Below are 12062 nucleotides of genomic sequence, written 5' to 3' on the forward strand. Positions count from 1 at the left end.
GCATCCTCCACCGATGCACCCGGAACACTCCCGTGCGCACCCGCTAACGCACCCGCTAACGCTAATGCCTCTGCGCTCCACCCTGCGCACCTGCCAGGTCCCCCCTGCTGCGGGGCGGCTTGTGGAGCGGGCAAAGGCCTTGAGCGCAGAAATCCCGCACCGGGCTGAGCCGCTGGATGTTCCCCGTCCCCGGAGCCCCAGCGGAGCGCTGCGCCGGGGAGGGCGGCCGCGCACCTCGGGGGATTTTCATCTTTCCCTATCAAACGCGGTGCCCGGTAGCCCGCGCTATGGCCGGGGAAGCCGCCGAGGATGCGCGGCCCCTTCCGCCGCTGCGGGAAACGAGCTCCGGCGTGGGCCGGGCCGCCCGCGCAACGCTGCGCACCTGCGGAGGAGCGGCGGCCCCGACGGGGCGAGCGGCTCCGGGAAGGCGGCGGGAATGAAACAAGCGGGAGCCGGCAGGACTTCTCCGAGTAGTTTTTTTATTGAAAGATGTGAGAATTCATCAAAACTGGACAGACAGATATCCGAGTAACCAGCACGTTGCAAATCATGTATCTTTTTATTTTAAAACAAATATAGAGCACAGTCCTGTGATATTTAAATTTATTATACTTCTTTTTTTTTTTTTAATGTTCTGGAGTGAAAAATAAAAACCTGAGGTTTATTCCTGCATTCTCTATACCCCGCACTGTAGCGATATTTTAGTTACGTTTTGGATTCATGTTGTTTTTTTTTTTTTTCTTGCAAAAGTCCATTAGAGAATTGAAATCTTAGTTTCAATTACTCCAAAAATTTGTTTTACTGGTGGTACATGATTGTCCTAGAGAACAGGCGGGATGAACAATATTTTAAAACACAGTTAAAGAAACCGATATCTCCTTCAATCACAAAGAGCTAAATAGTTTTCATTTACAATATATATGCTCATGTAAAATGAAAAAAAAAAAACAAAAAAACAAAACTTAAATGCGATGAGTTAAACTCTAAATATTATGTACACACCAATGTACAACTCTGAATAAATTAATACCAATTTGCATATTCTGGGATCCTTATAGCTTATTTACACAAATTACCATTTATTTCATAAATATCTGCCCGGGTACCCGCAGGGCTCCCCCCGCCGTACCAGCTCTGCGCGGCGGCGGCTGCCGAGGCGATTTATTTGCCGTGTTTCCTTTCTTATTTCTTTTAATCATTTTTTCCTCCCTCGCCCCTTGCACAGATGAGGTTTCAACCCCGTTCACCTCCCCGGTACTGGGGCCGGGGCCACCACATCCATCGGGTGCCTCAGCGCCAGCTTGTTGACCCCCCCCAGAGCTGCCCAGTGTCTGGAGCGGGGGAGCGGAGGGGCCGGGGGGCTCCGCGGCTGTGCTGGATGGGGGGGAGCCGCTCCCAGCCCCACAGCCCGGGGGGCGGTTGAGCCTTGTGCTCCCACCTCTCGCTCCTGGATATGGGGTGGTGGATCCGCTTGCTCGGTGGGGCTCCATCCCTCTGCTCCAGCCTCCATCTGCCCCCAGCCCTCTCTCCGCAATAAATATTTATACTGTGCTGTACAAAATACCAGTGCTTCTCCGCCCCGCCGGGAGGGCTCGCTGCCCACCCCGCCGGTCACTTGGGGGACTCCCTGCCGGGTGACAGCTCCCGCTGGCTCTCCAGCCCGCTCACCAGTCTCTGGATGTTTTGCAGTTCATTGAGGGACTCCTTCAGGGAGCCCTTGGGGGAGGCGGTGGGGCGCTGGCTGCCCCCCTTGTGCAAGGGCACCTCGGGGAGGGGGCTGGATTCCCGGCTGCTGCCGGCCTTGGAGCCCTCGGAGCCGGGGTTGAGGCTGGCAGGCAGGCCGGTGGTCAGCAGGTTGGTGCTGGGAGGGATGGTGACCGGGAGCTGGTAGGGGCTGAAGCGCAGGCGGGGGCGGCTGCTGCCCAAGAAGGGGTTGCGGGAGAGCGGCCCAGCAGCCGCCGCGCTGGTGGCCGGCATGGCCGAGGCGGCCGCTGCAGCCGCCGCCATGTAGGTGTAGGGGTAGGGGAAGAGTCCGCCGAAGGTGGGCATCGGGATTCCCTGTGGAGAGAAAGAGAGAGGGGTGAGAGATGTGCCAGTGTGCCGCTGCATCCTCCCTCCTGCCTGTCCCCAAGACAGTGTTCCCTTGAGAAAAGCAGACACCCTGGTGTAATAAAAACACAGCGCGGGGATATTCCTGTAGGACAGGCTGAGGGAGGGGATACAGCTGGAGAGCCCCAACCAACCCAAACTGACCTGGGCCCAAAACCCCCTCCTCGACCTGCCCCATCCCTGCACCTCCTCGCACACTGCATGTCCCCATCTGTGCAGCATCACAGACCTTTAACCACATTAAAACACATTGTTAAGTATGTTCGATAAATTAGGGTAGTTCAAAGACATCTTTATGCGTTTCATCATAAGGTCTGGCAAAAGCAACATGAGTGCAGAAGCTGCTTTGGGGCTGGCAGGGAGATGGGGACGGCCAGGTCAGGCAGGGCCATGGCTCTGACTCTGCCCCTGCCTATGGGGAGCCATACAGCTGCAAAAAATTAAAAAAGAGGAAGATTCCTTCTCAAATCAGTCCCGAGGTCAATATGTCCCCTATGACCTGCCTGTGCCACACCAGGCAGCACATCAGGGGTCTGGGGGAGCATCAGCCCCTTGGCGCCATGGGCTGCAGGGGGCATGGAGGAGGCTGGGGGCACCAACAGTTCCTGACTGGCACTGGTCCGCCTTCATGTCCCCACACTGGGGGTGATGCCGTCCTGGTCTGCCCTGTGCCCGTGAAGCGCTCTGCTCAATTGAGGAGCTTTGAGGAATGACATGAAGAGGAGAGCCCAGGGCCTGGGTGGACAGTGGGAGGGGGACAAGGACACAGGGTGGGCGTGGGGGCTTACCTGAGAGGCCAGCATGTGCTGGGAGAGGTGGAAAGGGAAGGGGGTGGCTGTCCCTGCTGCGCCTGGGGCGGACGAGAGGGCTCCGTTCTCCAGGCTGCCCCCACCGGCCACCGAAGCCAGCAAGTGTCCCATGCCCATGGCGGAGAAGGCGCCGGGGGCCATAGCGAACTGTCCCGGGTGGATGAAGAGGGGCTGCCCAGCGCCCAGGGGGCTGAAGAACTGCTGCCCATGGAGGCCGGAGAGCGTCAGGCTCTGCAGGTGCCCGGCGCTCAGGTGTGGGGGGCTGTCCGTGTGCACCATCAGAGGGGCGAAGGCCTCCTTGCCTAACCCACCACCTTCTGCATCCTTCTTGCCCGGGTCTGGCTCTTTCCTCCGTCCTTCCATCTTGTCCTTCTCCAGGCCTCGTGTGCCGAACAGGCCCTCACCCGGACCCTCCCGGGGGGACACGCCATCCTTGACCTTCTCCGGGCTGCGCCTCTCCTTGCTCCGCTCCTCTGGGCAGCGGGGGCTGCCACGGGGCGTCGTGTCCTCCCCACCGGGGCTGATCGCTGCTGTCGGCCGCTCCTCGGGCGCCTTCTCCACCTCCGCATCACTGTCGGCCCCTGGCTTTTCCTCTGCAAGGGAATGGAGGGGCACAGGGTAAGAGCAGAAACACCCAAGGGAGGTGAGGAGCGCATCGCTTGTGAGGGCCCTGGTGTCGGGGAGAGATTGCGGTGGCAAAGTCCTGATCGTCCTTAATGGGAGAAACTCATTTTGGGGTCAGCAATGGGCCCTCACGCCATGGTTGCTCTGGGGAAAGGGGATTAACAACAGCAGTTGCTTTGCCAAACAGGAAAAACATGTTTGATGGAGAACCAAAACGAATTACGGCATCGCTCTCGTTAGCTGCGAACTCAAAGCGGGCTGTGGAGCGGGGGATGAAGAGAGCACGGGCGGGTGGACAGCGCTGGAGGAAATGGTCCTGTATATATTTAATTACATGGAGCTGATCAACAGTACGCAGTGGATTTATTCCAAATGTGCAGGTTGACACAGGTTAAAGAGGCTGTCTTAAGGCAAGAGATATGGTACAGACTTTCCTAAAACGGGCTTCAATTTAAAACACCCCCTGAGCTCTCAGAGGAGGAAGGGGGTGAGAGGGAAGGGGATGGCGAAGGCGAGGGGAGCAGAGCCCCTGCCCGCCCGGCTCCCGCTAAACGAAAACAACATTTTGGTGCGGGTTAGGTGAAGCTCTGCAGGCTGGGGCGAATATTCGGGGAAGCCTTTGAAAGAGGAGAGGGGTGTAATAAACCCTCCCACCAGCTCGGGGAGGAGGGGGTTGCAATTTTGATGAAGGTTTGCAGGGAATCGGGCTGGTGGAAAGTTTAAAGAGCAGCAGATTGATAGTGCGGCAAGACAAAACCCAGCATCTAAAAACTGCAGCGTGGGAACTGCTAGTTTATGTTCATTTACCAGCTTGAAGCCCTGGAGTTACAACATTTTTTCCCCTTTCAGATGTATTAATGTTTTTTTTCCAGGGGACTCTGAGCTGGCCATGAAAGGCAGGGCAGGCACCAGCGGGGAAACGGGCAAACACGTCTAGCGCACGGGCTGCTTTGCCATTTCATCTTGTTTACAATAACGTATAAACAGGAAAACGTTGCAACCCACGAATGCCATTCGCGTTTGCTCTGTTCTTGTCCTTTCAACCCTTGCGCTCCTTCGTGCTCATCCCCATCTTTTTTTCTCTGCTAGTTCGACCTCTCTTCCCCACAGAACCCGGCACCCACCGGCCCCGAGTGAGCAGAAACCCGACGTTTGGGCAAATTTGGGAATCGCGTCTCTTTCCAGCCTCCCCCCATTTTTTTCCCCCGACGCCAGGGAAGCCAGCGGAGGATGGGAGCCGAGCCGGGGGGCGCCCCGTTACCTCTGCCGCTGCCCTTGAGGCGCAGGGGGCTGGGGAGGGGGCCCACGGGGGAGTGGAGGGCGTCGCGCACGGCCGAGGGCTCGCAGGAGGAGGCGTCCGACTCGCCGCCGTCGCGGTCGGGCTTGCAGGGCTCCTCGTACATCCGCAGGGACGGCAGCGACAGCTGCTTCCTATGGGGCGAGAGGCAGCGTCGGGCACGGCCCGGCCCTCCGCGGGCGCGGAGCAGGGGGGGACACACGGACACCCCTTACCTCTTCTCCCGCCGGCCATTGCCCGTGTCCCGAAAGCCCTTGGCGAACGGGTTGTTATCGATTTTCAGCTGGGTGATCTGTTGGGGGGAGACGGAAAAGAAAGGAGGCGTGAAGCCCTTGCCCGCCTCCCCCCAACTCGCCGCCGTCGGGGAGCACGGGGTGCGCTGCACAGGCTGCGAAACGCACCGCGGCTCCGCTTTAACACACCGCATGCTTTATTAAAAATGATGCTGAGGTTTGGGCTTAAATTATTAATAGAGTCTTAATGATAGGAAGTTATTTTTCACGGCCCCCCGGAGAGAAGATGGCGACTGAGCCGCGCGGCGCTGGTTAAAAGCTATTCTTATCCCTCCCCGCCACGGGCTTCTGGGGCCGGCGACATTAGGGCGCTCAATAATGCATGGCTCTGAAACACGGCCCCGAGAGGGGCGATGGAAAAAGCCAGGGCTGCCCGGCCCCGCTGCAACCCCCGCCCGGCCGCCCCGGCCCCGCCGCATCCCCCGCCTGCCGCCGCCCGACCCGACGGGGCCCACCGGCCGGTGGCTGCCCCGCGCAGCTTGCGGCGGGCGAGCAGACAAAGTGTTCTTTAATCGATTGTGACTCTTCGCCATAAACTTTACGAGGGAAACAAGCCCACCAGGACCCTCAGACAGAGCTGTCAATTAGCATCAGCAGCCAGGGGTGGAGGTGGGGGTCAGCTTTTGGGTTAAAACACACACACACAACCCTTGGAGGGGGCTGGCAGAGGCTCTCCGCTCCCCACCAGGCTCTCCTGGCTCTGCTGCTCACAGGGTAACACTTGCTAAATCACGAAAGCAACTAAAATTAGCTTATCTGGCTCTATTTTTTTGGCTCCTCCTGAGCCCAGGGCACCTTCTCCATGAGGCTGCCCAGGCCGCAGAGCTTTTCTCTGTGAGCTGGGCCTGCGGCAAAGACTTCCGCAGCCCAGAAAAGGAGCAACAAAGTCCAGGAGGAAATTATTAATAGTAATAATAGAAATATTAATAATAGCAATGGAGTTAGTATTAGCAATAGCAATAATAATAGTATGAAGGGCATCTCCTGCTTCTGAGGGCTTGGGGTTTAACCTTTCTACTGTTATTCCCTTTGGCCACTCTCCCCAAAAACATCCTCACAGACACAAATACACCCTAATAAGAGGTAAGGGATGGAACGGGGTGAGAGCAGGGGTAGGGGACAGGGAACGGGCAGGGACAGGGAGAGCCCAGGGGCTGCCGGGCCGTACCTTGTCGTTCTGGTAGGCAGTGACGGCGATGAAGTCGGTCTCGGGGAACACGTAGGTGCGGAAGGTACTGTAGGGCAGCTTGAGGATGTCGTTGGCCCGGACTATGTGGAACCTGGGCTGGTACTTGTGCATGGAGTTCAGGATGGTCTGAGTGGGCGAGAGAGCACAACCCGCAGCTGCCGTCAGCCTCATGGTCCATGTTACGTGCGTTTAGCTACCTCCCCCAGAAAATCCCTGTTCTCCCGAAAACAACCAAAAAAATATTTCACCGTGAGGAAGGAATGCCGATGGATGCCACAGGGAGATTCTTTTTTTGTTTATGCCATTGCACGATCTGCCCCCAAATAAGGAGGTCAGGGGAAGGCAGGCACAGCAGCATCTTTGCGGGTGTTAAGCACGGCAATAAAGCAGCAAGAGGGATCTCCCCGTTTTATTACAACCCTGCAAAAGCGAGGCGAGTTTCCGACACATTTCTCAGCGCTTTTCATATTTCCGTCCTTTAAAAAAAAATAAAAATACTCTACCTCACCACCACAAAAATGTAACGGTAAAAAGCCTCTCGATTCGTGCCGGTGGCGGCAGAAACCCGTGCCAGCCCCAGCCAGCGCCTGCGACGTGAAAAGAGCGTTTCACCATGAGCCATGTTAAATTTATGTCTCGGAGCAACGCTGCAGAAGGAACAGACATTTTTCTTTCCCAACCAGGTGTCTGAAAGCGTCGCCAACACTCAAAGACATTCTCTACCCTATTGCCTTTTTTTTTAATCGTCATTTTCTTTTTAAAATCCAAACCGAATCCAGCGCTATTTGGCTGAGGATTTTTGGAAGCGGCTGAACCCCCCGAGTCGCGCCCCGGGGGCAGCTCCGACCCCCTGCCCCTCATTGCCCGCACCGCTCAACGTTTTCCTGCCCGATAGTGATTAAATAATTCCCCAACCTGCTGTGGTAGGGCTGAAATGTAGTATTTACCGACCGGAATTGGTAGGGGAACGGCGAAAGCTTGAGTAATTATTGTCAAATAACGACGGCCAAATGGCTAAATAATTATCACTTCATTTCGTTTTAGAAGGCAATAAAAAAAATCCCCCCCCTTTTTTTTTTTAACCCCAGCAATAATCACCTGTCGGATCGCTATTATATTGATATCATCTATACGGGATTTATCGCGAAAATGGTGCAAAAAGTATCATTCAGCCGTGCAAATCTGCATTTCTTTGAAAAAAAAATAATCATCCCTCTCTGACCAGATGGGCACTGGCTAAACCCTCATCTCCCAGATTTAACACAGTCCGGATTTTGGACAACGACAGATAACAGAAATATTTAATTGAAGGAGACGAACCGTTAAAAACACTGAATCAAACTAGTTTTTCCCCAGTATATTAAAAAAAGCGCTATTTTTTAAGACTCTCTCTGTATCGATTTACCTTCCTGTCTATAAATAACCTTGTAATGTATTATTTAAGAAAGACGCTGTTTCCTGCCTTAAAATCAAATAAAAATAAATAAAAAGAGAGAAAAGTTCCCGGGCAGCTGCTGAGCGCTCGCCCACCTGAGCGCCGTGTCCCGCGGCTCTGCCGGCCCCGGCTCCCCACTAATTACCGTATCACCAACGCTGGACCATGAACTTTCCTTTTATCGCCCTAAATGCTTGTCCAGAGGCTAAAGATAGCCGGCTTGTGCGCCGTGATTTTTTCCCCCCGTGCATTCACGCAGGATCACGCTCTCCTGGCGTTTTGACCCCGGTCTCTGCGGATCTCTGCAAATTGCCAACACGCTTCCGTTTCTTTCTTTCTTTCCAAATCTCTATATTTTTTGTTTTATTTTGTTTGGGCTGTTGCTTTTTTTTTTTTTTTTGCCTTTATTTTTTGTTCTGTTTGTTGGTTGGTTTTGGTTTATTTTTTTAACCTCCGGCAGGTGATGTAAATATGATCAACAGGAGAATTCATAGGGGCGTTTGGGAACCTTTCAGAAGCAGCCGGTGAGGAGCCGCAGCTGCCAAGGGCTCCGGTCCTGCCTCCCGGCCTCAAAAACCCACCGCAGGTGCTGCCGCCCCCAGCATCGCGGTCCCGGCCCGGTCCGCAGCGCAGCCTGGGCTGCACCTGCCCGGCTGCCGCCCCGTCGGGGCTGCCCTCGCTGCATCCCCCCACACGGCCTCGGCCCCGCACATCCACCCCCTTAAATCCCGCTCCCCGCAGAGTCCCAAGCGCTGGGGAAAGGCGGCAGAACAGGCCGCGGAGGCCGAGGATGAGAGAGCCAACGGGACCCCAAGGCTGCCCACAGTCAGGCCTTCCATTTCCCCTCGGGGGAGTCATCCCCAGGACAGTGGGGAGCTGTCCCTCGGTGCCGGGTAGGAGCAGGGGCCGGGGGGCTGCGGGACAGCCAGGCCACCGTAGGGCCCGGCAAGGCCCCGCCATCCAGCCCAGCTCCGCTTGTGCTGTTGCCGTGTGGGGAGAAACCATTAAAGCCCAGCAGTTTCCCCCGGACAGAGTAGACCGGCACCGGGCAGACCCCACTCCTTCTCCGGGGGTCCCTGCTCGGGGGACTCCGCTCTGCCCCTCAGCCGCACTTACAAAGCCGTGCTTGTCCGAGATGTTGTTGGTGAGCTTGAGCTTGTGAAAGGCAACAGGTTTGGCCATCCACTGTTCCCCCGTGGCCGGGCTGTCGGGGTGGATGTACATGCGCTTGGGCATCTCCGGGTCGGCCTTCCCGGCGACCATCCAGCGGGAGTTGTGGAACTTGTACCGGCAATCGTCGGCCGCCACTATATCCATCAGCAAAATGTACTTGGCCTTCTTGTCCAGGCCGCTCACACGCACCTTGAACGGGGGAAACATCCTCCTGCGGAGAGACCCAGAGCGGTACAGGGCTGCTCCCGCCTGCCCGCCGCCGACCCCCGACGGCCGCGGCCCCGCCGAGCCGCCCCGCACCGCCCGGCCTCGGCGGCTGCTCCGAAACCACCATTTTTTAGTTTAGCTTCACTGAGGATTTCCAGCCTTTCTAACGTCCCGTTGCTTCTCACCCCACTCTGCTGCCCTCACCCAGGGCAGAAAGTTGGGAAAATGCTAAAAAATCCCATTCTGGGAAATAATGAACGAAAACGCATCCTGGATTTCAGCCCATTCCCCTGTCCTCCGACGAATCTCTCACCCAGCACCCCGCCAGCCCCGGCGCTGCCCTCCCCCGGGGACGAGGACACGGGCAGGGACGGGGACGACCCCGGTCGCGGGGAAAGTTTGGCAAGAGGAAAGGAAGCGGCGGGCAGCGGCGTAAACAAATACAACGGGGGATTACGGGCGCTCAATTAGCGCGCACAAATTTAATTTGGGATCGCACTCGGAAAACTAATAATTGGGGCGTATGGGGAAAGCCAGGAGTGTAAATACCTCCGAACAAAAAAATGCAGGGATCGAAATTCCCCGCGTGAATTAATCGGAGCAGATTTGGGGAGCACCGGGGGAAGCGGGACGAAACGGAGGGGCGAGGGCGCTGCGCGGCCGCGCAGGTGCGGGGCGGGCTCCGCGGGGCTGCGCGGGGCCGGCTCTTACCTCCCGGACTTGGTGATCACCATCTCGGTACCAAGCTTGTGAAACTGGTCCCAAAGCTCTTTGGCTTCCAGCGTTACTTTAGGGTCGTCTTCGACCTCCTCCTCGGGCTCCAGGCTCTTGAGCGAGCGCAGATGGGCGGCTTGGTGGTGATGTCCCAGGGCCGAGACGTGCAGCCCGGCCTCGGCCGCCCCGGCCAGGCCGGGGTCCGGCATGGGCTTTGCCAGCGCCGCCGGAGGCAGAGCCAGAGCGGGGAAAAAGGAAGGCTGGGCTGCTGCGAGGAAAGCGGACATGGGGAAGTCGGCCGGCCGGGGTGCGTGGAAGGGGTGGTAAGCCATGGCAGTTCCTGGGAAGGCTGGATCTCTCATCGGTGCATCCACAAATCCAGGAGGAAAAGAGGGATTCCCTTTACAAAAATGTGTGTGTGCGGGTTTAATTTCTTTTTCTCTCTCTTGCCCAGCGAACTCGCTCGAGTCTCTGGAAGAGGAAGGAAAATCAACAACACACACACACAAAAAGCGCGCACACACACACAAAAAAAAAGCCAAAAAACAGCGGAACTAGATCTGGAAAAAAAAATAAAAAGAAGATGAAAAAAAGAGAGGCAGTTCCCGGCTCCTGGGACTCCCGGTCTGCGGAGGGGAGACAGTAGGTCCTTATTTTTTGTTGTTGTTCTTGCAGCGAGGGAGAGCGAGCGAGGGAGAGAGCCCTCCCGGTAAAGTCCTTCCCAACACTAAAATAGAAACAAAAGCCGGCGCGGGGCTGCGCGGAGCGGCGCGGGGCGCGGCGGGGCAGGGGCGGCCGCGCTGCCCTCACACCCCCGCGGGCCCTGGCTGCGCCTCGGCGGGGCCGGCCCGGCTGCGCGCTCCGCGGACGGCGCTGGGGCGAGGGTTGCTCATGGCTAAAGGAGCCGGAGTGGAAACGGTTAGATCTTGTCCTGATCTCTGTAAAACTGTGACTATCTCACATGTCCTTCCTGCTCTGATCCGCCCGCTAATGAGCCAAGCCCCCTTGATTGCTGATTTTACGCGTTTCAGACCAATTGTGGATCTGCATAGGCGTGGTTTTGACAGCTCCGGCCAAGCTCCGGGGCGCGGGGCGGGGGGGTCGCGGAGGGTGGGAGGAAGGGAAGAAGGGAAAAAAAAAGGAGAAGAAAAAAAAAAAAAGAAGAAGGTGTCGGAAGCATCGGCAGTAAGAAAACATGTCAACAGAATAAAATATTAACCAATGACAGAGAAAAGTGCTCGAAATCCCACCCCCGGCTCCTTTCCGCATACCGGGTCAGCCCTGGCTGCGCCGCGGCCGGGGAGCGGCCGCCGCCGGTGCGGGGACAGCGTGGAGCCACCTTGGCGGAGCGGGGAGCGGCGCCCGGGTCCGCCCGGCCTCGGGGGCGGGGGGGCGGCGGCAAAGGGCCCCCACCGGTCTGTGCGGGGGCGGCGGGCCGGGGAGGGGGGAGCGGCCGGGGGAGCTCGGCGGCTGCCGTCTTACGACAGATCCTGGAGAGCGGATCGAGGTGGGGCGCGCCCCGCCCGCCGCTCCGCGCACAGCCGCGCACCGCCGCGCAATGCTGCGCAGCGCCGACGGGGCGGCCTTCGGGAGCGCGGCCCGGCGGAGAGCGGCGGCCGGCGGCGATGCCCCGAGTGGCGACTTCCAGCGCGGGTGAGTCGCTCCCTGCCGTCGCCCCCCGCCCTGCCGGCAGCCGCACCGACGGGTGGGGTGGGGGGGATCCGCCCGCAGCCCAGTGCCCACGGTAGAGGCGCAGACCCCGCCGTCGGTGCGCGGCCGAAGGCCGGCGCGGCTGTGCCCAGGCGGAGGGGCTGTTTACCGGGGCAGAGGGAGGCAGATAAGGCGGAGAGAGACACTCCGGGGCTGTTTGCAGAGGGATTAGGCCCGGTCCCGCCGCGCCGGGGCTCGGGGGGGCGGCGGGCGCGGTGGGTGTCCCCGCGGAGAGGTCGGTTTGGAGATCTGCGCTGATTAACTGAGGGCCGCGGTGGCTGAAGAGGGCCCTGGCGCCAGGCGGCTGAGCCCTCACAATAAAGACCCGTCTCTTGTCACTTCATATTTACCCCCAAATCTTCAAAAAGCGCCCTGCCATCCTTCCAAGGCTCCGGCCCCCGCCGCCTGCGCTGCGGTCCGGCGGGACGAGGGAGTGGGGGCCGACCCCCTCCTTTGCCCCCCGACCCGCTCTCCCCCTCGGCCCTACTGCTCCGCGAATGCG

At 58.3% G+C, this 12062-nt stretch overlaps 1 protein-coding gene across 1 annotated transcript; it reads right to left on the bottom strand.

The window, feature by feature from the left end:
- Positions 1 to 462: 462 nt before the first annotated feature.
- Positions 463 to 11140, bottom strand: TBX2 (T-box transcription factor 2). The gene is made up of 8 exons (XM_082068591.1): positions 11122 to 11140; positions 9848 to 10321; positions 8873 to 9140; positions 6301 to 6447; positions 5055 to 5131; positions 4804 to 4973; positions 2898 to 3511; positions 463 to 2058 (listed from the first exon to the last, which is right to left on the bottom strand). Exons 2-8 carry the CDS (start codon positions 10210 to 10212, stop codon positions 1612 to 1614), a joined length of 2088 nt encoding a protein of 695 aa, XP_081924717.1. The 5' UTR covers positions 10213 to 10321; positions 11122 to 11140; the 3' UTR covers positions 463 to 1611.
- Between the last annotated feature and the right edge of the window lie 922 nt (positions 11141 to 12062).

Source organism: Streptopelia decaocto (genome assembly GCF_964273445.1).
Source record: "Streptopelia decaocto genome assembly, chromosome: 18".
Taxonomy (NCBI): domain Eukaryota; kingdom Metazoa; phylum Chordata; class Aves; order Columbiformes; family Columbidae; genus Streptopelia; species Streptopelia decaocto.